Below are 24,954 nucleotides of genomic sequence, written 5' to 3'. Positions count from 1 at the left end.
GCCACAGGATGTTTAAGATCACTTTCACCCTCAGCTACCTAACAGTGTTGTGCACCCTAACAATAAGCAGCCATTGTGAATATAATGTTGATTTGTGGGCATTATATGGTGATTATTGATATTTACAAAAATTAACAAGTAGACTGTATCTGGTCCTTCTAGCAACTCACCCAAAACTTAATTAATCCATTACAAATTAATTTCCTTTATATGCTTCCATTTCTTTTATACTGCTCTGGGAAAAGGAGGCAGGGCCTGACTCGGCAGCTGGTGTGCTATGAACCAATCTCAATGTTCCACACCCAGCCTCCTCAACTCAGGGGCCAAGTAGAAGTGTGTAATCAGTAAACAAACTTTCATACAATAAAGTAAATAAATCAGCTATATAACAAAATTAAAACAATTAAAAATCTCAAGTATTTCTGATGTATCTTACATTTCAGTGCATGGACAACGTTCATTTTAATGATCTCTTGCACAGTTCAATGTCAGACACATCTTCTGTCACAATGCCCCAGTCCATCAAGAATGATCCCAAATTATTCAAAGATGATGTTGACATTCGCTTCAGCCGAACTCTTAATTCATGCAAGGTAAGTGTGTTTGACTTTTTGTACATGTTATCAGTTTTGATAGTTACTAAAAATGATTTGTTGGTTTTTGTCTATGCATTTGTATTCCGAAGAAGAACATAAGTTTTGCAGTTAATCTGTAGTCTTCATCTTCAGTCTCTTGTTTTTGTGCCTAACCATTACTTGTTGCTTTTCCTATTCATTTATTGGTTATTATCTGTTAAACTATTTCATTTAATATAAATGTTTTTATGTACCAATCACAGAAATGATAACACATGAAGAAGCAACTTTATTTGGAAAAGTGATAATATTAATGAGTCACAGCACAAGCAGTCTTTCTAACATGTCTCCTACACTCCTGGAAATGGAAAAAAGAACACATTGACACCGGTGTGTCAGACCCACCATACTTGCTCCGGACACTGCGAGAGGGCTGTACAAGCAATGATCACACGCACGGCACAGCGGACACACCAGGAACCGCGGTGTTGGCCGTCGAATGGCGCTAGCTGCGCAGCATTTGTGCACCGCCGCCGTCAGTGTCAGCCAGTTTGCCGTGGCATACGGAGCTCCATCGCAGTCTTTAACACTGGTAGCATGCCGCGACAGCGTAGACGTGAACCGTATGTGCAGTTGACGGACTTTGAGCGAGGGCGTATAGTGGGCATGCGGGAGGCCGGGTGGACGTACCGCCGAATTGCTCAACACGTGGGGCGTGATGTCTCCACAGTACATCGATGTTGTCGCCAGTGGTCGGCGGAAGGTGCACGTGCCCGTCGACCTGGGACCGGACCGCAGCGACGCACGGATGCACGCCAAGACCGTAGGATTCTACGCAGTGCCGTAGGGGACCGCACCGCCACTTCCCAGCAAATTAGGGACACTGTTGCTCCTGGGGTATCGGCGAGGACCATTCGCAACCGTCTCCATGAAGCTGGGCTACGGTCCTGCACACCGTTAGGCCATCTTCCGCTCACGTCCCAACATCGTGCAGCCCGCCTCCAGTGGTGTCACGACAGGCATGAATGGAGGGATGAATGGAGACGTGTCGTCTTCAGCGATGAGAGTCGCTTCTGCCTTGGTGCCAATGATGGTCGTATGCGTGTTTGGCACCGTGCAGGTGAGCGCCACAATCAGGACTGCATACGACCGAGGCACACAGGGCCAACACCCGACATCATGGTGTGGGGAGCGATCTCCTACACTGGCCGTACACCACTGGTGATCGTCGAGGGGACACTGAATAGTGCACGGTACATCCAAACCGTCATCGAACCCATCGTTCTACCATTCCTAGACCGGCAAGGGAACTTGCTGTTCCAACAGGACAATGCACGTCCGCATGTATCCTGTGCCACCCAACGTGCTGTAGGAGGTGTAAGTCAACTACCCTGGCCAGCAAGATCTCCGGATCTGTCCCCCATTGAGCATGTTTGGGACTGGATGAAGCGTCGTCTCACGCGGTCTGCACGTCCAGCACGAATGCTGGTCCAACTGAGGCGCCAGGTGGAAATGGCATGGCAAGCCGTTCCACAGGACTACATCCAGCATCTCTACGATCGTCTCCATGGGAGAAGAGCAGCCTGCATTGCTGCGAAAGGTGGATATACACTGTACTAGTGCCGACATTGTGCATGCTCTGTTGCCTGTGTCTATGTGCCTGTGGTTCTGTCAGTGTGATCATGTGATGTATCTGACCCCAGGAATGTGTCAATAAAGTTTCCCCTTCCTGGGACAATGAATTCACGGTGTTCTTATTTCAATTTCCAGGAGTGTAGTTTCAACAGTTAGTAGATCTACAGGGCTATTACAAATGATTTGAAGCGATTTCATAAATTCACTGTAGCTCCATTCATTGACATATGGTCACGACACACTACAGATATGTAGAAAAACTCATAAAGTTTTGTTCGGCTGAAGCCACACTTCAGGTTTCTGCCGCCAGAGCACTCGAGAGTGTGATACAAAATGGCGACAGGAGCCGAGAAAGCATATGTCGTGCTTGAAATGCACTCACATCAGTCAGTCATAACAGTGCAACGACACTTCAGGACGAAGTTCAACAAAGATCCACCAACTGCTAACTCCATTCGGCAATGGTATGCGCAGTTTAAAGCTTCTGGATGCCTCTGTAAGGGGAAATCAACGGGTTGGCCTGCAGTGAGCGAAGAATTGGTTGAACGCGTGCGGGCAAGTTTCACGCGTAGCCCGCGGAAGTTGACGAATAAAGCAAGCAGGGAGCTAAACGTACCACAGCCGACGGTTTGGAAAATCTTACAGAAAAGGCTAAAGCAGAAGCCTTACCGTTTACAATTGCTACAAGCCCTGACACCTGATGACAATGTCAAACGCTTTGAATTTTCGGCGCGGTTGCAACAGCTCATGGAAGAGGATGCGTTCAGTGCGAAACTTGTTTTCAGTGATGAAGCAACATTTTTTCTTAATGGTGAAGTCAACAGAGTCAATGTGCGAATCTGGGCAGTAGAGAATCCTCACGCATTTGTGCAGCAAATTCGCAATTCACCAAAAGTTAACGTGTTTTGTGCAATCTCACAGTTTAAAGTTTATGGCCCCTTTTTCATCTGCGAAAAAAACGTTACAGGACACGTGTATCTGGACATGCTGGAAAATTGGCTCATGCCACAACTGGAGACCAACAGCGCCAACTTCATCTTTCAACAGGATGGTGCTCTACCGCACTTCCATCATGATGTTCGGCATTTCTTAAACTGGAGATTGGAAAACCGATGGATCGGTCGTGGTGGAGATCATGATCAGCAATTCATGTCATGGCCTCCACGCTCTCCCGACTTAACCCCATGCGATTTCTTTCTGTGGGGTTATGTGAAAGATTCAGTGTTTAAACCTCCTCTACCAAGAAATGTGCCAGAACTGCGAGCTCGCATCAACGATGCTTTCGAACTCATTGATGGGGACATGCTGCGCCGAGTGTGGGAGGAACTTGATTATCGGCTTGATGTCTGCCAAATCACTAAAGGGGCACATATCGAACATTTGTGAATGCCTAAAAAGCTTTTTGAGTTTTTGTATGTGTGTGCAAAGCATTGTGAAAATATCTCAAATAATAAAGTTGTTGATGAGCTGTGAAATCACTTCAATCATTAGTAATAACCCTGTATGTGTACAATAGACATCAGCATTTACAGTATGTGAGATGCAGTGTTTAAATAGAATGTTGTGAAGCATTATCAGTCACATGAAACTGCAGCAACATTTTTAATAATTTCCCTTTCTGTTTACCATATTTACCTGATTATAAAATAAGGGTTTTCTTTCTCCAAACTACTGATTTGAAAAATATGGGGTTAACGTATACAGAATGAGTCAAAAAGGCCTTTACAACTTTGTAATGATATAGAAATTTATTGAGATAACTTCCAGAATTGGAAGGTGTGTCATTTTATCACAAACAACCACAAGTTTCAAATAAAAGTGTCATTTTGGTTCGATGTGGCTACCATTTGTGATGTGGCAAACATTCCTCCAGCAATCAATTTCTTCTCACACTTATTGCAACAAACTGAGTATAACTGTTACAGAGGTGGTTTAGATTCGATTTTTCAGGTCGGTTAAATTGTTTGGTAGGGGAGAAACATATACAGTCTTCCCTGACCTGGGAAGCGATTATCGAGGAAACCTTGAACTTCCATGGGGAAATGAGGTGGTACATTGTCTTGCTGGTAGTTAACCATCCCATCTTGGTCATCTGTGACATTAATGTTCATTTCATAAAGCCAAAATGCACAACGAGCACACTCTGCACCAGTGAAAATAGCCATTTTAACTATGCATTATGCTGGCACTCATGGTGGTGGAATGGGGAACTGATGCAGTATTTGAATAAATCCTGAGGATCTTTGCTACAGAATGGCACATCTACCAACTCTCTAAGTCACCTCAACAAAGTTCTGTATCATTCTAAAGTTGTTAAATCCTTTTTGTCTCACCCTGTATTTGCAGATTAAACTATTGCTGGTGAGTTAAACTTTTTATGTTGAGTACTATATTAATGTAGCATTGTCTTACAGTTACTAATGATGCTTTGCCAGTTGAAGTCACATGTAGATTAATTTTTTATAATTCAGAATTATTGAAGGGAATGCAGTAACACCAGCTTGCCTGAGAAGTAGGGCAAATGTGAGAAGGGGAGTGGTGAACTGGCAGCAAATTTAATGATTCTATCAACTTGTAGAATGCAGCACACATTGGCTTTTTATGAACATCTGCCATGCATAAACCACAGTTTGCCTGAATCCATTTCTACTCAAGCTGAAGTGACTTTAAAATTGGATAATTACTCAATAACACTACACATATATGCAGGAAACAGTAAAAGTCTTAGATAGGGACCAGTGACTTACTTAGATGTTTCATGCAACAGTGTTATCAGTGCTCACCATGAGGTATAGTGGGAATGAAAAGGGATGGGTGAGCTGCTGGATCTGTGCATCCAATGAGAGAGCATTGGGCAGACATGTTTGGAAGCAAGAGACGAAGGGGTATTGTCACATTCTCACATTAAATTCACTGTGTATTTGGAAAAAGTGTCTGTGTTCTTAGGTTCCACCATAACCACAACCTTGGAAATCATGACATATTTGGAAGAAACAGTCAAATACCCGTGACAACCAAGATAGCAAATTTTGTTGTGCGTGTTTCACTCACTAAAGTTTAAGTTGTCCTATCAGGTCCCATCCTAATGTCCACTTCAGAAATTTTAATATGTTAGGAAGAAACAGCCAAATTATTCTGACAGCTCAGATTATAAACTTAATTGCTGCTAGTTTCACGTGCAGTGATATAAACTGTGGTATTAGGTTCCAAACTAACCACAACATAATAATTCATGACATGTTGTACAAAAACAGTCAATATTAGAGAAAACACCAAAGAAGAGAATGATCTGAATATCAGTGCTAGAAATTCGTTGCCTCTGTTATTGCCTCTTGTTGGTGATGTGAAAGTATCATACCACTGACTAAGTAAAACTGATGCATTACTGACCTATGAGCAGTACAGACATAACTCTGTGACTGACTAGACCTAGACTTTAGTTAAAAATAGTTGTACCACATGTTAAACAAAAAGGGAATGGAATGTAAAAATTGAAGTAAGCTATTTCTTTTGTTTATTTTATTTCTCGCTGTTTTACAAAAATGTAGACAGACAATAAATGGCATAAATTTGGTATAAATGTAGTGTTAACTTTCTAGACAGATACTTTATATCAGTAAAACAGTTTGTAATTTTAGTTACTGAAAATAGAATAAAAAAAATTTTCTCAGGGAGTCTCTTAAAAAAAAAAAGGATCATTTTCAGGGTCATCTTATGCTTGGGTAAATATGAGGTCTATTCAAATAACTCCAGATCATTCATAATTTCATGCCAATGGTATGTTGGAGTGAAATGCAGATGCCATCCTTCGACACACCTGTGTTTTTTGTGTGTAGCTACCAGAAGTTTCATTGTACCTCTGTTAGTTATTGTTGAGTGCTGTATTGAGTAGAATGTTGAGTTGTGAATTTCGAGATGGCAGAGTTAGAGGAGCAATGCATCTGCATTAAATTTTGTGTGAAACTCAAGAAAAGGTTTACAGAGACACATCAAATGATGCAGGAAGCCTACGGTGATGAGTGCTTAGCCCATAATTGGTGTTAACAAATGGTTCACACCATTCAGAAATGGCCAGACAGAAGTTAAAGGTGACCTTTGTTCAGGACATCTTCGACGTCTACCAACGACGCTCATGTCAGGAATGTCAGTGAAATTATGTGTGCCAATCAAAGACTGACTGTCTGAGAGATGCAGAAAAATGTAACATTTCAGTTGGCTAATGTCATGAAATTCTGATACACTATCTTGGAATGCATTGTGTTGCCACCAGGTTTGTTACACGGCTCATGAGTCAAGACCAGAAAGACCTTCACCTCGCAATCTGCGAAGAGCTTTTGGATTGTGTGAATGAGAATGAGATGTTCCTTAAGAGAATCATAACTAGTGATGAGACGTGGGTTTATAGTTGTGATGTTGAGACCAATGTTCAATCATCACAATGGGTCAGGAAAGGTTCTCCAAGGTCAGATCAAATGTCAAAGTCATGCTGATAGTTTTCTTTGACTTTGAAGGATTTATTCATCATTCCTCCATACTCTCCAGGCCTGGTGTCTGTGGACTTTTTTTGTTTTGTTTACAAAGTTGAAAAGCCCACTGAAAGGATGAAGATCTACAGTGATAGATGAGATAAAAGAAAATTCACAGACAGCACTTCACGCAGTCATGCAAGAGGCATACAAAGACTGCTTCCAGATGTGGAAACGGTGTTGGGAGTCATGTATCAGTTGTGAAGGAGAGTATTATGTGGACAAAGTTCTGGAATTTTTTGAACAGATCTCATATGGTATTACCTACAGTGGCCTCCAAAATTATTTCTTGGTAGAATGACTAAAAGCAAATAGAAATTTCAGTAAGATGTCATTTCAGTTGAATGTCATTAGTTATCATATCAAATCCAGGAGTACAAAAATACTGGGGCCCAAATCAGTATAAATCTGTATACACATTTGACAATGCAAATTAAGTGTGAAATACCAGTAAGGATTTCATTTTCTACTTTCCAGTTCAGTTCATACTTTATTGTTGTACTTTGTTCAAAGTTTGTAATGACATTTTAGTCTGGTTAGTGCCTGTGAAGCAGAAGGTGGTTTTGTTTGACAGGTCTGAATATCATTTGTAAATTTTAATAACTAAAGAAAAGGAAAGAAATGTAAGATAATTGCAGAAAGTTATCAATTTCAGGATAACTTGAATTCTATTTTCATCATGCAGAGGGTATGCCAGTATGTTTTTTGTGCCAAGAACTGATATCTATCAGCAATGAACATGATTGGAAGGCACATTTTACTCCAAGAAAACTTACTAGCTCTCTGAATAAATCCTCCGTGTGCACACACATTCCTCTCTGCCCCAAAATTGTGCCATCTGCGGCTTTTGTGTGTGTGTGTGTGTGTGTGTGTGTGTGTGTGTGTGTGTGTGTGTGTGTGTGTGTGTGTGTATACTCTAGCTCAACAAAGGATTTATTCTGAAAACTAGCAAGTTTCCTTTCTCTTTCACGTGGCGCTGTTGATGACTAAATTCTTCTGCCGGTCAGTGAGTGGCCTCCTGAAATATTTACATTCTGCCAGAAATTCCCATAATATCTAATACTTTGTACCAAGTGAAACAGTTGCTAAACATCCACACCTGCATATACACTCTGCAAGCCACCATATTGTTCAAGATCGCCGGACGGCTAAGGCAGTGGGCATAAATAAATTAGTTGGACAATTTTTGTGTGGCTGAAAATGCATTCGAACGGGCAACATGAGTCAGGCCTAAGGAGGTGAGGGTGAGCCAGAGCATAGTGGTAGCTGATGCATAGTTCGCATCAAACCTAGGCAAAGTTAATGAATAGTGGTGTCTGCCATTTGGACAAGTCCAAATGGTATGGCGGCTACAGAGACAAAGTCCATGGTGCCGCAGCACCGGAAGAGGCAGGCGGTGTTCACAGCTACAGGGCACGTGGCAGAGAGCGAGCCTCGCTGATGGATGGCAGGGTATACAACCATCATGGCCGTGCGGCTTCCTCTGCCCTGATTGGTCAGAAGCCGAGAAACTCGCTGGGGTGGCATGGAAAGTTCCGAAGCGTGGCCTGGTCAGCGTCGCCTAGGCAGTGTTACCTCGTCAGCATGTGAGGGGAGCGCGTGATTGAGATTGCCCATGCTGGTGCTGACTTGCTGTTGCCAGATGGTGGGACGAGAAAATTACAGGCAGCCAAAGCTGCCGGCTAATGCTTGACCACAACGAGAGAATGAAATTAACCTTAATTAATGATAGAATCCCCTACTATCTGGCTCAACCTTACACTCCTCCCCCTTCCGTGGGAGCGGAGAACGTATGTGAATTCACTCAATGTAATTGTTATTTAAATGTAGACAATTTTATTTTGCAAAACAAAGTAGACATTATTGTTAAAGGTTCCCACAGAAGACGGCAGGGGCCTTTAACTAGGGGTGGGTGTAGAGACTTTGAAGACCTCTTAGGGGTCACAGAGGGGTTTACACACTTCAACAATGTTATGTTTACACAAGAACAAGGAATAAACAGTATAAAACATCAAAACAAAATTACATGAGTTAGCAAGTGTGAATAAAACATCTGAGAAAGTAATAATTTGAATCGGGCATACACGCCAAGTGTCTTTGATTTTTAAAAGAGCATACATATCACCACTGAAATTACACACAGGACTGAGTGGCACGATGCGGCGCATTGTGTTGTCCTCAGCAGGCAGTGCACAAGCTGCCGGCTGGAAATGGATATGGCAGTGGCCAGGTCTGTTCACTGGAACTCAGTGCAATGGAGTATGAGGGGCGGTTCACACATTTCACACACATTTAAAAAAGGGGGTTAACACTGGGGGAGCACTTCACTATGCTGCACAAGTTTTCACATTGGTAGATAACACAGTTGAACTCTTAAAACTAAAGGAGGGCACATGCCTTGTTAGGGTTTTTCTTTCAAATCATGGGCGATATTCACCATGGGACTATTGGAGGGGATGGTCGTAACCATTTGCAAAACCCCTTCTTATACAAGATCCGTATCAGTACAGTAATAACAATAGCAGTGTCCGGGGTTACCGTGGGACTGGATATAATGGTTGTATGTAGTTTAGGGGCTGTCTGCCATTCACTTAAGTGTGCTAAGAGGTGATCATAAGAAATTTGTCCTTTCTCATGTTTTAAGAGGTCATCGATTGATGTTAAAAGATGATCAATGTATATATTAGATAAAGCCTGTAATTCAGTTGACAAAGGAATCATGAATGAACTTTCAGGTAGAAAAGCATAGGTAAATGGGTGTGAATACTGATAGAATAAGCCGTGCTGGCATGAAAGGTTATAATTAGCATGGTAACATCACAATAAGAACTGTTTGCTAGAAATCCACTGTTCGAGATTTCTATCCCATATGTCTGCTACCAGAAATTGTGCTCATAACAATGAAGTGTTAATATCGTGTTAGCACTAGTAATGCAGCCGGGGGCCAGCACAGCAGCTGTGTCAGAGCGGCACGCAGCAGATGACTTTAGGGTCAGTGCGGCGGCTACGTCAGAGTGGCTTGCGGCAGATGACTTCAATGCCGCTGCTTGTGCTGCATCTCTGCACTATACAGGAAGTAAGCGGCGGGTATAAGAATGAGAGGGCAAATAAGGCATACTGATGCTGTTTACTGGGCTGACTGTACTTTGACCTCTCGATTACTTGCAGAATGGAAACTTCACATGTTTTTGGGGCTCATGCACCCGATGGGTGCAGAGTGAGAAGTGACAAATATAAATGTCACAGAAGGGGTATAATGTTACTGAATAAAAAGGAGAGATAAGTGCAATCAATATGGTTCATTCAATGATGACCAACAAAACAATAATTATAAGGCATCTAATTATGGGTTCATGCACCCAGTGAATATATAGGTTTGTCTACTAGATTTGGGTTCCTGTTCTCGGACATGAAAATTGTGCCATTGAATGCGAACATCATTGAGAACGAGAAGAGTAAAACAAAACTTGATGAGAATCTAGAAACTTCCACAGTGGAGACAGAAAGTGTAAGGGGTTGAGTTAGAAAAGACTAAGTGGAGCATAATTTCCGATGGGCTTTTAAATTTTCATCTCCCTTCACTACCTGAATAATTTCTTTTATCTCATCATACATTTCATCAATTTCTTCATCATCTGCAAAGCTAGTTGGCATATAAACTTCTACTACTGTAGTAGGTGTGGGCTTCGTGTCTATCTTGGCCACAATAATGCGTTCACTATGCTGTTTGTAGTAGCTTACCCGCACTCCTATTTTTTTATTCATTATTAAACCTACTTCTGCATTACTCCTATTTGATTTTGTATTTATAACCGTGTATTCACCTGACCAAAAGTCTTGTTCCTCCTGCCACCGAACTTCACTAATTCCCACTATATCTAACTTTAACCTATCCATTTCCCTTTTTAAATTTTCTAACCTACCTGTCCGATTAAGGGATCTGACATTCCGCGCTCCGATCCATAGAACGGCAGTTTTCTTTCTTCTGATAACAGTATCCTTCTGAGTAGTCCCCGCCCAGAGATCCGGAATATTTTACCCAATAGGACGCCATCATCGTTTAATCATACAGTAAAGCTGCATGACCTCGGGAAAAATTATGACTGTAGTTTCCCCTTGCTTTCAGCCATTCACAGTACCAGCACAGCAAGGCCGTTTTGGTTAGTGTTACAAGGCCAGATCAGTCAATCATCCAGACTGTTGCTCCTGCAACTACTGAATAGGCGGCTGCTCCTCTTCAGGAACCACACGTTTGTCTGGCCTCTCAACAGATACCCCTATATCAACAGATAAGAACTATGCCACGAAACTGAATGACATAGACAGCTGTGGATCCATGCAATTGCCGGTTGCATCACGCGAGGTGCATGTCCTTGCGGGTATTGTTCTGTTGATAGTTAAAAGATGATAGTGAATAGGACGGACTATGCCGTGAAATTGAAAAGTTAAGAAACAACACAGACTTCTAGGGGTGCGCACGATCGCTGGTCACATCACGCAAGGTGCATGCCTTTGCGGGTGTTGTTCTCTGGTTTGCCTAACAAACAAGATGTACGGCCAAAGTCGCCTGCCCTGTGGGAGTTAGTCACTCCGTTTACATTATCTGCAGTGGGAAGGCATATGGCATGTCCCACCAAATAGGCATTCAGACGCAAATGAAATAAGGCATGATTACATCTTAGGCTACCTTTCCAAAATAGTTTCTTACCTAGAGCATTATGAGTAAACACTTAAATAATCGGCGATAGTCGGAAACTTACCTTGGTAACAAATTAACAGGTGGATACACTAGGTTCATAGACACAAATACTAAATTACTGGTGCTGGCAAAACTCTAGCAAAACTTTCTAAATAATTGATAATAAAACATAGAAAAAAGTGATTAATTAAAATAGTACATAGACATAAGTAATTGGCAACCCATCACAGTGACACAAGCAGTGGTGAAACTGCAATACAAGCGAAAGTACAAAATACCATTTCCCGTACACAAAACTCCCTTATTCTCCAGTTACCTTTTGTAACAAGATAAGTGTAAATATTCCCTGTTATTCTTTTTATGCTCTTGTTTGTGTCTCCATATTGATTGACTTGTCTTTGGTATGTCTACCTACAGGTGTGCTGTTGTTAAGTTGTTCCAATGTCATGAGTAATGTGGTGTAATAGTACAGTATCACATTAATACTACTTCTAGCAAGGTTTTAGTTTAAGGTAGTTTCATGTCTCCTTTGGTTTTCAGATCAATAATTGCCATTACCCTCCTTGATATTATTAAACATTTTGTATGATATTTCCTGCATTATTAAGTACTCCTTGTCCTGTAACTACGTAATGTGGGTTGTTGGCAACCTCCTAACCAATCGTGCTGGGTTATTGTTGCTGTTCTGTTTATTAAGACTCTCACCTACCTGTTTCCTAATACTCGTTAACGCTGGTTCGACGATACTGGTTGCCTCTCGATGACGTCGACAAACCTTACCTGTCAGCGTTTAGGTCCTTGAATAAAATTAGAGTCCATTATGTGTAGAGTATATAGGAAGGAAGGTAATTCCCTTAGTGTTGAAAATGTGCATAAATTTATTCAAAATATTCATCATATAGTGGTTTTGAGTTCCATGTTGAGAATTAGTGTTACTTGGGGTGCTGGAGATGCAGCAGGTGACACGCTGGTATGATTGCAGAGTGCTGATATTACAGATATGACTGGCTCTAACCGGTGCGAGAGCAGTGCTGGTAGCCGTGACCACGGGATCTGTCCTACTGGCAGAGTGTCGAGCTCTAAATAACTCCAGAATAATTTTCTGCAAAAGGCGGGTTCAGTGATTATTTTGTAGTACTTAATGGTGACTGTCAATATAACTCATATACCTAATGTCACAGATAGAGGCATAGATGACTTCTCAAGTAACTCTTTGCAGGTCATGGGTTCGATGCTAGTAGTGGCTGTCTCTTTCTAAACTGAAGTATATGGTAGTTCTATATTTTACTCTGGTTGTTACTCTGTTAATGGTTACTTGCATGGTGTTCAGTTGGGGCTTTTATCTCTCCTTTCTTTACAACTCCTGATTAGTAGGTACATAAAACACTCTCAGTGATGCTGTGGCAACAAATTGAAATTTAATTTCGGTGGTAGTAGTAGTAGTATTAGCGAAGGTAAAAATAGTCGCACATAAGGCGGAGACATTTTGGGTACTTCTTGCTTTCGCTAATGTTGTTTACTGCACTAGGCGGCACAGCCCGGATGCTTGAGGGTTGCAGGGAGGTGGACTTTCTCAGCAGTCATTTCTTTTGCCTGGGGCTGGATACAAAGCAGATGGCTGGAACTGGTCCTGACGGGGTGGGGGGTGGGGGGTAGAATAGGGCCTTTGTATGTGGGGGCCGAGCAGCCTTCCTTGCTGTGCGCCGAGTCAAGTTCCTCTGCGCGGTCACAAAATTTCTCCCAGACTTAGATTATGTTGTTCACGATAGTTATTCATGAAGGATTTCACGGGACTCAGATAACTCAATCGTTAAAGTTCATGTAACTATCATGAGTCATTTACTCACTTAGATACTCTGTTCTTCTAAACTGTACATAATTTATAAATTTTTATACTTCTGCATGGGTTCTAATGACGACTTGGCTCTCTCAAATATTGTTTACTTGAAACTCGGGGCTAATAACTTCTGAGATTGACAGTGGGGTATGCAGTTAGAACTTTTATTCTGGATTCATATTAGTTTTTACTCTACTGTACTTTATTTTATGATGGCATTTCAAACTCAATCCTTTTGGCTGACGTGTTTCCCACACTGCGGTCACTTAGAGAATAAATATCATGGCCTTGATGCCATATAGATCTGTTTATTAACCGTGAGGGTGCCAATACAACATAGTTGGGGACTGATTTGAGATCCCAATGTCTCCTATCTTAGTGGACTACTCAGTGTTTTTTTTTTTTTTTTTTAAACATTTTTGCCTTTTTCTTGTTCTTTAGTGAGAATTCAAATAGATGACATGAATAGCTTTCTATCCCTGGGTAAAACTAGTACAATCTGTAGGGCAATATTAGGCTGGTGGATTTATTTTTGTAACTACCTTCTTGGATTTGCTGGCTACACTGCAACAGTATGAATGTACGAAAGCGTAGCATGGGAGCTTATCCATGTGGCAGAGACATGTGGTCCATGGGGAGGAAGAGAGGGAGGGAAGGGTGCGGGCTGGAGTGTCTGTGCAGGAGGAAGACAAGAGGTCGGTCCAAGTAGCTAAGATGGGGTGGTGGGGAGAGCTGCAGACACACTGCTTGCGCCAGTGGCAGTGGTGGGAGATGGGTACACGTTACAAAGCAAGGGGGGGGGGGGGGGGCTCTAATGGTTGCTCACTTGGTGGGGAGGCCTACGGGGAGGAGGGAGGGGAGTTAGGGTTGTTGTGTCACCAGACGGCAGGGAGGGGCAAGGCTTGCAATTTGTAAACAAACTGTGGGTGGCAGTCTTGCCTGGCACTAACCACATGACTTTCTCTTTTGCATTTGATATACAGAACCACATAGTATCATGAAAACTTACCTTGTTGTATCTCCAGTAGCATGTTAAGAAAACAATAAAATAACACTTAGGGAGGGCTTCTTTTACTTTCAAAGTAACATATTGGCTGGTTAGCTTAGACGTATGTATTCTTGTTAATCAAAACTACTGTTTCTCCAGCCCGGTGTTCAAATTGTTCTTTCTCTTGTAACTTTGTTGTTATCAGTGTGTGAATGTTTAGCCTAAACATACATGTAGTGTGGTGTAGTGTATTTCAAATGGTAGGTAGAGAGCAGCATGTTGTCACTGATTCTATGCTAATGGCAGTTACGAAGACGTGTTACACTACTGGCCATTAAAGTTGCTACACCAAGAAGAAATGCAGATGATACATGGGTATTCATTGGACAAATATATTATACTGACATGTGATTACATTTTCATGCAATTTGGGTGCATAGATCCTGAGAAATCAGTACCCATAACAACCACCTCTGGCGATAATAACGGCCTTGATGCGCCTGGGCATTGAGTCAAACAGAGCTTGGATGGCGTGTACACCTACAGCTGCCCATGCAGCTTCAACACGATACCACAGTTCATCAAGACTAGTGACTGGTGTATTGTGATGAGCCAGTTGCTCGGACACCATTGACCAGACGTTTTCAATTGGTGAGAGATCTGAAGAATGTGCTTTCCAGGGCAACAGTCGAACATTTTCTGTATCCAGAAAGACCCGTACAGGACCTGCAACATGCAGTCGTGCATTATCCAGCTGAAATGTATGGTTTCGCATGGATCGAATAAAGGGTAGAGTCATGGATCGTAACACAGCTGAAATGTAATGTCCACTGTTCAAAGTGTCGTCAATGTGAACAAGAGGTGACCAAGACGTGTAACCAATGGCACCCCATACCATCATACCGGGTGATACGCCAGTATGGCGATGACGCATACACGCTTCCAATGTGCGTTCACCGCGATGTCACCAAACACGAATGCGACCATCATGATGCTGTAAACAGAACCTGGATTCATCCGACAATATGACGTTTTACCATTCGTGCACCCAGGTTCGTTGTTGAGTACACCATCTCATATGCTCCTGTCTGTGATGCAGTGTCAAGGGTAACTGCAGCCATGGTCTCCGATCTGATAGTCCATGCTGCTGCAATCATTGTTGAACTGTTCGTGCAGATGGTTGTTGTCTTGCAAACGTCTCCATCTGTTGATTCAGGGATTGAGACGTGGCTGCACGATCCATTACAGCCATGCGGATAAGATGCCTGTCATCTCAACTGCTAGTGATACGAGGCCGTTGGGATCCAGCAAGGCGTTCTGTATTACCCTCCTGAACTCACCAATTCTATATTCTGCTAACAGTCATTGGATCTCGACCAACACGAGCAGCAATGTTGCGATACGATAAACCGCAATCGCAATAGGCTACAATCCGACCTTTATCAAAGTCAGAAAGGTGATGGTACACATTTCTCCTCCTTACACGAGGCATCACAACAACGTTTCACCAGGCAATGCCGGTCAACTGCTGTTTGTGTACAAGAAATTGGTTGGAAACTTCCCTCATGTCAGCACGTTGTAGGTGTTGCCACTGGCGCCAACCTTGTGTGAATGCTCTGAAAAGCTGATCATTTGCGTATCACAGAATCTTCTTCCTGTCGGTTAAATTTTGTTTCTGTAGCACGTCATCTTTGTGGTGTAGCAATTTTAATGGCCAGTAGTGTACTAATATGTTTTCATGGTAATGCTTTAACAGCTGTTCCCCTTCATTGTTCACTAAATCAGCAGGTGAAGTGTCATTCCATTTGACATATAAAAAATTAATTGACTCTTAACTCTGTGTGTTCCATTGACAACAACAACTTTTCCCCTTAATTCCGTTTCTAATGAGTGTTTGTGTTTCCAGTTCTCTACCGCTATGACAATGTTACTGGAGACATTAAATGATGTAAAACAGATTGATTACAAAACTCCAATCCCTTTCTTTAACATGTGATATCCTAAATTCTATTACAAATGGTTGCCAACAATTATGGGTACTTACATATAACATGCACAACTTAAATAAATACTTAGCAATGACGGCGGTTTCCCATCAGTTAATTCTCTTACTTCACTAAAGACTTTTCATACTGAATACATGGCATGCAGGAACTAGTCCCTGGACCATAACCCATAGGGATGTCTTGACCTTAGAGCATACCTAAGCTGTGCTCTAGGCAGTTGTACTACTTTCTTTCTTGCCTTACTGACTGGAGCTAATGATATAACAGACTCTGCTTCACTGTCAAGGGGAGGTGTCTCAGAATCCTTATACAACTTTAAGCTGTCGAAATGAAGTGCATTCTGCTAACTGAATTTCTGCATTTACCGGCAAAGTAAGCCTCATGATATGGTATGGTCCTTCATGTTTAGGAGTAAACGCCTTTGTCCTTCCCTTCTTTATTACTGGGTTACGCAACATCACTAAGACTCCTACCTTGGACTCGGGCATTTTTGCTTTCTGATTATTCCTTTTTAATCACTGATGGCAATACTAGGTAGGGGACAAATGCTGAAGCTACAGTTTCTGCTGATGTATCTGTTATGGGGACGAGAATTAAGAATCTGGAAAAATGATCTATTATTGACAATATATACCTGTTATTCTGTGGACTCAAAGGGAAAGGGCCAACAATATCTGCACCTACTAAGGCCCAGGGACAAGTGGCTTCTGGCACTTGTTGCAAAGGTACCTTTGTTCGAGGCGGCAATGACCTCCTACTGCAGGGCAAGCAATTTTGTATGTCTTGCTGTCTGCCTTCCCAGAAGTAATGGGCAGCTATTTGACAATTTGTGGCACAAAGACCATTACCACATGTTTTGCAGGCTATCATGACATGCTGCTATTATCCTCAGATGTAATTCTTTAGGAATTACTACTCATTTACCCAGTGGGGCTTTTCAATACAAAATCCCATCTTCGACAGAAAATTCAGGCAAAGTTTCATACTTCTGACATTCAACATCTCTTTGCTGTGCTTCCCTCAATTCTTCAATAGAAACATCATTGGTAACATTCACTCTAACTTTCCAGCTTAATGCATCGGCATTTTGATGCAACTTGTCCGGTTTATGTTTTACCTCGTATTCAAATTCGCTCAATTTTAAAGCCCAACGAGTTAACCTGCTACTAGGATCTTTTAGGATCAATATCCACTGTAATGCAGCGTGATCCGTAATGACCATAAACTTCCTCCCATACAAATAGCATCGAAAGTAGGTTACGCCAAACATGAGTGCTAAAAGTTCCTTCTTAGTTGTACTGTAATTTAATTGTGCTTTGTTGAGCTGTCGAGACACATAACCAATTGGTTACTCTTCTCCATCAATTTCTTGTGACAAAATGGCTCCTACAGCATAATTTGAGGCATCTACCAACAGAATAAATGGTTTTTCAAAATCTGGGTAGGCTAGTACAGGAGCTCTAGTCAAAACATGTTGAATTTGTTGCATTGCCTCATCACATTCCTTGGTCCAGGTGAAACTAACTCCTTTCTTCAATAGCTTAGTCAGGGGCTTAGCAATGGTAGCATAATTGTTCACAAAAAGTCTGTAATAATTTGCAAGGCCCAAAAATGAGTGTAGTTCTTTGATATTTGTTGGTGCTGGAAAGTGTTTTACTGCTGTGGTCAAATGGGGATCCGGTTTGACACCTACCTCACTTGCCCTAAATATTGTACCTGCGATTGAGCAAATGCACACTTCTCCAGTTTCACACTCAGGTGAGCTCCTTTCAGCCTTTCCAATACACCCCTCAGTCTCTCTGCATGTTCCTTCATCGTCTTGGGAAAAATGATAATATCATCTAAATATACTAAACATGTTGTGGGTTTCAGCCTGCACAGCAAAAAGTCTGCAAATCTTTGAAAAGTGGCGGGTGCATTTCTCAAACCAAATGGCATTCTTACAAATTCATATGGTCCTGTAGGTACAATAAAAGCAATTTTATGGTGATCCTGGGGTGCGACAGGGATTTAACAATATCCAGAGCACAAATAAAGGGTGGTGAAAAACTTACAGTTGCCTAGTCAGTCTAAGGTTTCATCAATACGCAGTAGGGGGTATGTATCCAGAGTAGTTACTTGGTTCACCACCCTGATATTGACACATAGACAATGGGCTTTCTCACCATTTCTTCAACATGACAACCACGGGAGACGCCCACAAACTTGAGGAGGGCTGAAAGATTCCTGCTGCCAGCTGCTGCTGAATCATATTTTCGACTACTGATTGCAAATGATACGGGGTACGATACAGCTTCTGCATGATCGGCCGAGCTTCACCGGTTGGAATTTTGTGCTGAAACAAATCTGTGGCCAGTAGAAATTGCCTCTCTTCAAACAACCTAGAAAATTCCTCTAACACTAGCTGTAACATCTTTTTCTCTTTAATGCTTGAATGACTTGACTTCCCGCTCAACTAATTCCATAATGGCGATGCTACATAATGCACTTTTCTAACCAGAAACTTCTTTCTCCTCTGTCCCATCTCATCTTTACTTCGTTGAATCCTGGATCCTCCTACTTCTTCCAAAATCTCCTTTCCGCTAGCAACAATAGTACCTCTCGGTATTACAACATCTTTCACACCAAAGTCATCTATACGCACTGGTATTGCAAAACCTTTCTGTTTTCTTTCTGGTCAGCAAATACTTTTCTCAATATGCACTGATTGACGATCTAACACATCATTCTGGGTGAGCAGATCCACCAGAATGTCTGTCTTTGGCTGCTTCCAATTCTTGACATCTATCCAAAGAATTTTTCTACTTCTTCCTCTTATCCTTACAGAGTCAGTGGTTTTTATCGCCCATGTCTGTGGTTTCATGGGAGACTGTGAACGGTGCCTTTTACAGCTTCCTCGCTTCTCTTAGGTTGGTGCATTGCCAAAACGATGCATTGCTTCATCAAACTGCACAGTTCACATTTGCTAATTCACTATCCCCTGATAATGGTGCAAGAAGTCATTCCCTAATATGATGTCCAAATCACATTTCTTTAGCCTCACTACTTCCATCTCCTGACTGTATTTATTCTCATATATTTGCAGATTCATCATGCACGAACCTGCCGGAACAATTATTTCTTCTCCAAGGCCGCTAATATGAAATTGTGGTGGTTGCAGCACCCTTCAATCATTATTATCTACAAATAACACACTAACTTGGCCCCCACTCATTTTCCTGATTCGACCCCGCGTTGCGGCAATGAATGCACATCTGGTTAGAAAATAGTGACTTTGTTGGACAACCATTACTGAGATGGCCTATAGTCTGGCAAATAGTGTAGAACGATGTGTGACAGCACATGGCCGTGTGGTTGGGTCTCCCACAACTCTGACAAAATACTTCCTTCACTGATACAGGTAATGGATCCGGTGGACACAGTGCAGCAGCGCAGAAGGGCAATACATTTTCGCATACTATTGCCAAACAAACAGTTTCAAACAGAGAGGTGGGTGAGGCCGCCTTAACTTCTCAACTAGTTCGGGGTCAATACCACGAACAAACACATCAGTAGCTCAAGCTTCTGTTTCCGAGTGCAAAATCCTATTCTCGCTGGCATTTGTGCCGAGATGGTAGATACAACAAGCTATGGCTCGTAGGCGATCTGCAACTGTATCAGAATCCTCATCAGGTTTCTGCCTAAGAGTAGATTATTGGTCTCAGTAATATCCGGTACCTCTGATGTCAAAATAACGCGTAGTTAATTCATGGGCCAAAACTTCAAAGTCGTGCGTATCACATAATTTTTCCACTGTCTCTATAAACATTTGTGTTTCCCCTGTCAACTTGAGTCTGGCTACATTGACCAATAGATCATCTGGTCAGGCACAAATGTGACCTACATTCCGAATATTCTGTATGAACATAACCACATTTTCATGGGACATTCCAGAAAAGGTGGAAATGAAAGAAGGCGCAGGAAAATTACTTACAGTTACCATGTTAGCTGAAATTGTGGCAGTTGTATTAGTGACAGAATTAGTATTAGTTGTCATGGGTTGTACATTTGTTACCGGTGTGGAGCTAGCTGGACAAGTCCGAATGGCATGGCAGCTACAGAGACAAAAGTTCACGGTGCTGCAGCACCGGGAGAGGCAGGTGGTGTTCACAGCTACAGGGAAGGCGGCAGAGAGAGAGTCTCTCTGACGGGTGGCAGAGTACATCCAGCACAGCCACGTGGCCCCCTCCACCCTGATTGGTCAGAAGCTGAGAAACCTGTGGGGGCAGCATGGAAAGTTCTGAAACGTGGCCTGGTCAGTGTCACCTAGGTGGCGTTGCCTCATCAGCACACGAGGGAGGCGCATGATTGAGATTGCCCACCCCGGTGCTGACTTGCTGTTGCCAGACTGTGGGACGAGAAAATTACAGGCAGCCAAAGCTGCCGGCCAATGCTGGACCATAATGAGAAAATGAAATTAACCTTTTGAAATAAATGAACAATAGAATCCCCTACTATGTGGCTCCACCTTACAATGTGGTGCACTGTGGAGTGTACTTCGTGCCACTGCTAGTTATTCCCTTTCCTGTTCTATTCAAAAACAGAGTTTTGGGAAAATAATTGTCTATGTGTCTTCACATGAGCCATACTTTCTGTTATTTTGTCTCACCATCCTTACGTGAGATGTACATCGGTTGCAATAGAATTGTCCTGTCGTCAGTTGCAAATTCGTCAAGTGTTTCATGAGAAGAATGTCATCTTCCTGCCAGGGAGCATTTCTGTAATACTTGTATGTGAAATGAATCTACCACTAATGAACCTAGTAGCATGCCTCTGAATTGCTTCAATGTCTTTCTTTAATCTGAAATGTCGGTGATCCCAAACAGGCTTGCAGTACTTGGAAATGTGTTGTACAAATGTTCTTTATAGGTGAGCTACACTTTTCTAAAACTCTCCCAATAAACTGTAGTCACTCATTTACCTTCCCTACAACTACCCTTGTAATGACAGAATGAAAACATTCGGTTGTGTGTGATTTTGTTCTCAATGGTAAGGAGAGGTGGGCTACAGAGTGGTGTGGTGACTGTCATCATAGGAAAACTGGACAGGAGCAGAAATAATTACTGACGAAGTTCATGCAGTAAACATAAGATTTAATTAAGTTGTATTTTTCTAAGCATATGAAGACTCATTACAGATAGTATAACAAGAAGGAGTCTATCTCTCAGTGTCAACAAGGAAAAAACTCTCTGAAGTAAAGCACAAACGGTGGTGTCAGAACTGCAATTAGGCTGTATCTGTGTATCATTATTTAGCAAAGAGGCTCCAAGTGTGAGATAGGTGTGTGGGGCTGGCACCAGCTGTCCAATATCACTGTGGCAGAAGGCGCTTGTAGCCCGGAGCTGCTGGAGGTGTGAGTCACTGGGTATCCTCCATTGGGTCCACCAGACTCTGCATGAAAGCTGTCAGCATCTGACAGAAACTTTCAATCCCACTGCCACTAGCAGTCAACTGCTCCAGAAAGCACTGAAATATGCTAGGTCCAGAAACACTGCCAGATGGCAATCTCAAAAATTTGAAGAGACCCAGATGAGTATTAATGACAAAGACCTCTTGTGACTGCTCATCCAGAGCGATTTGAAAGTAAGCACCATGGAAATCAGCTTTGGAAAAGTAACGTTTGGCACCCTATTTATTTGTCAGTTCTTCTGCACGTGGCAAGAAATAACTGTCAATGACTGTTTGAGGATTCATTTTTTTAAATTTTTTTTAAATTTTTTTTATTTTTATTTTCATTTTTTTTTTTAATCGGCACACAACCAGAGTCTGCTATATGGCTTCTTTGGTAAAAAGAAGAGGGGACACCCTCTGGCTGACAGTAATGGGTGCTACGACCCCACTGTCTTGCAAAGCAGTAAATTCATGAGCCACCTGTTCTCAAAGAGCCTGAGGAGCAGGAAAAGTCTAAGAAAATGTGATTGTGTATTTCCTTCAATATTGACATGGACAACAAAATTATTGGCTTTGCCTAAACTCTCAGAAAACAGATCCTGAAATTCTGCATGTAACTGAGCAACACTGTCTTGAGAATCAAAGTAAGAAACAGAAAGTACATTGTCCTGAATGCTTAACCCAAACAAATCAAGAGTGTAGACCAAAATACACTGTAAATATTTCAATCCTTAAGAATATTGTTGTGATGGCTAAGTGGAGATGTTGAGTCACAGAGAGGCAAAACAAGAAAATCATTGTAAAATATGACATTTTCTCGGCGAATCAACTGTTCAAAATGATTTTGGGGTTGCAGCCGGTCGTTGTAAACTTCATTGCACAATATTTCAGCTGGACAACTGCCAGCCATCTTCAGGTGAGCCTAACAAGGACTAACGAAGACGTTCTCTGCTCCGTCTTACATAGTGCACTGATAATACTGCCGCACATGTGTTGCAGCCATGGAGAGAGAAGGGCCACACCGCCCAGCAACAGTGCCCTCACTGGTGGAACTGCAATACTCAGCTGCCGTCGGTCTTGTTGCTGGCCGCAGCTATTGAAGTCTTCTGGCGTCTTCATTCAGAGCAAATTACGGAGATGATGGGATTCCATGCGTTATTCATTTGGTAACCACTGTCACGGTTCATTAGATTTCCCGCAGTGTGTATTTCAACAGATTCTTTGATAATGGAGTCCCAAAAAGTTGTTGCCTAGGCAAAAATTGAAGTTTTGTCGTACTCCATTGAATGTCCATTAGAAATACAATGTTCTGCAATTGCAGACTTACTGGGTTGCAGTAGGTGAGTGCAACATTGATGTTCTGTACAATGCTCTTCCACTGTACGCATTGTCTGTCCTATATAGGCCATATCACATTGACATGGCATTTTGTAAATTCTCGCCTTCTGCACTAACAAATCATCCTTTACCGATCCCAGCAAATCTAAAATCTTAGAAGGTGGGCAAAAAAACACTTTCACATGAAAATTATGAAGAATCCTTGCTATCTTGAAGGAGATATTTCCAACAAAGGGAAGAAAAACTAGGGACTTGGCTGGCACGTTCTCCTTTTTATCCACTTCCCAGTTCCTGGCTCTAGTTGAGAAGGCCCTGTTAATTTGCCGGGTCGAGTATCCATTGTCTCTGAACACTATCCTTAAATGTTCAAGTTCCTTAGGCAAATTCTCCGCATCCGACACCATATGTGCCCTGTGGGCAAGGGTTTTAAGTACACTCATAGTCTGGGATGGGTGATGGCAACTTGAAGAATGCAAATACAAATCAGTGTGAGTGGACTTACGGTAGACAGAATGTTCCTCCAAGCTATCACTCTTCCGTTTAACCAAAATGTCCAGGAATAGAAGGTCTTGAGTTCCGAGCAAATCGAATATTCTCATGTATGGAGTTAAGATGATGAAAAAACTCGATTAACTTTTCTTCTCTGTGGAGCTACACTATGAAAGTATCATCAACATATCTCCAAAGAACAGTTGGTTTACAAACCACTGATTCAAGTGCTCTCTCCTCAAAATCCTCCATAAAAAGGTTAGCCACCAGAGGAGACAGTGGGGGATGACATCGTCAGACTTTTCTAAATATTCCCGGTTAAACATAAAATAAGTTGAGGAAAGAGCATGTCGAAACAAAGCAGTGATGTCCGATGCAAACTGTTGACCAATTAGCATCAAGGAATCCGCAAGAGGTACTTTTGTGGAAAGGGAAACTATATCACAACTCACTAAAAGATCCGAACTATGGCAAATGTTCACATCATATACGGAACTCTGCTGATTTTACAACGCACTGGGGGCTCTCCACTTAAGAGAACATCTTCGTCAGTCCTCGTTTGGCTCACCTGAAGATGGCTGGCAGTTGTCCAGCTGAAATATCATGAAATGAAGTTATGATAACCGGCTGTAAGCCGGAAATCTTTTTGAACAAAAAAATCATTGTCATTATTCCATCCTGGATTTTCCAATGTTTGATTGCAATAATAACATATCTTGAAGCACTGGCAAATATTATTAATTGCAAGCATCTAAATAGCAAGTTGCAAAACTTGCCAATTTACAGCCCATGAGTCACTAAACTTTTGTGCTACTTATATTAATACTCAGTGCTAGGTACTATTATACCTTGTTGGAACCTATGTTCATGACTTCAGTTAAATGGCATTATACTATAACAATAATTACATAAAAGCTGTATTAACAATACACCATTTTGATACAGGAATGGAAAGATGATGGGACTAATATATATTTGACATTGCATTATGGAAATCAAAGATGTGTCTCAATTAGTGTAGAAGTGAGTCCTAAAAAACACTGGCAGGATCAACCATAGCTTGTAGAAATACACTGAGTGACAAAAACCATGGGGTTATGATATTGTGTCAGGTCTCATTTTGCACAGTGTAGTGCAGTGACTCAACATGGCATGGACTCAACAAATCATTTTAAATCCCCTGCAGAAATAATGAGCCATGCTGGCTCTATCGCCATCCACAATTGCAAAAGTATTTGTGCGTGAAGTGACTCTCAATTAAGTCCCATAAATGTTTGATCTGACCAAATCATTCACTCAAATTGACCAAAATGTTCTTCAAACCAATCGCCCTGTGACATGGTGCCTTGTCATGCATAAGACTTCCATCATTATTTGGGAACACAAAGCTGAATATGGTCTCCACGTAGCTGGACATAACCATTGACAGTC

General features: G+C 41.9%; 1 protein-coding gene across 1 annotated transcript in view; it reads left to right on the top strand.

The window, feature by feature from the left end:
• LOC126095334 (ras-specific guanine nucleotide-releasing factor 2-like) overlaps positions 1 to 24,954 on the top strand; it is a 1,914,760-nt gene that overhangs the window by 1,340,991 nt on the left and 548,815 nt on the right. The window contains exon 13 of the mRNA XM_049910139.1: positions 444 to 593. Within this exon, the coding sequence (XP_049766096.1) occupies positions 444 to 593 (150 nt within the window). The remainder of the gene's footprint in view (positions 1 to 443; positions 594 to 24,954) is intronic.

This window comes from Schistocerca cancellata, chromosome 8, assembly GCF_023864275.1.
Source record: "Schistocerca cancellata isolate TAMUIC-IGC-003103 chromosome 8, iqSchCanc2.1, whole genome shotgun sequence".
Taxonomy (NCBI): domain Eukaryota; kingdom Metazoa; phylum Arthropoda; class Insecta; order Orthoptera; family Acrididae; genus Schistocerca; species Schistocerca cancellata.
The sequence above is the reverse complement of the archived record's forward strand: the minus strand, read 5'-3'. Positions and strand labels throughout refer to the sequence as shown.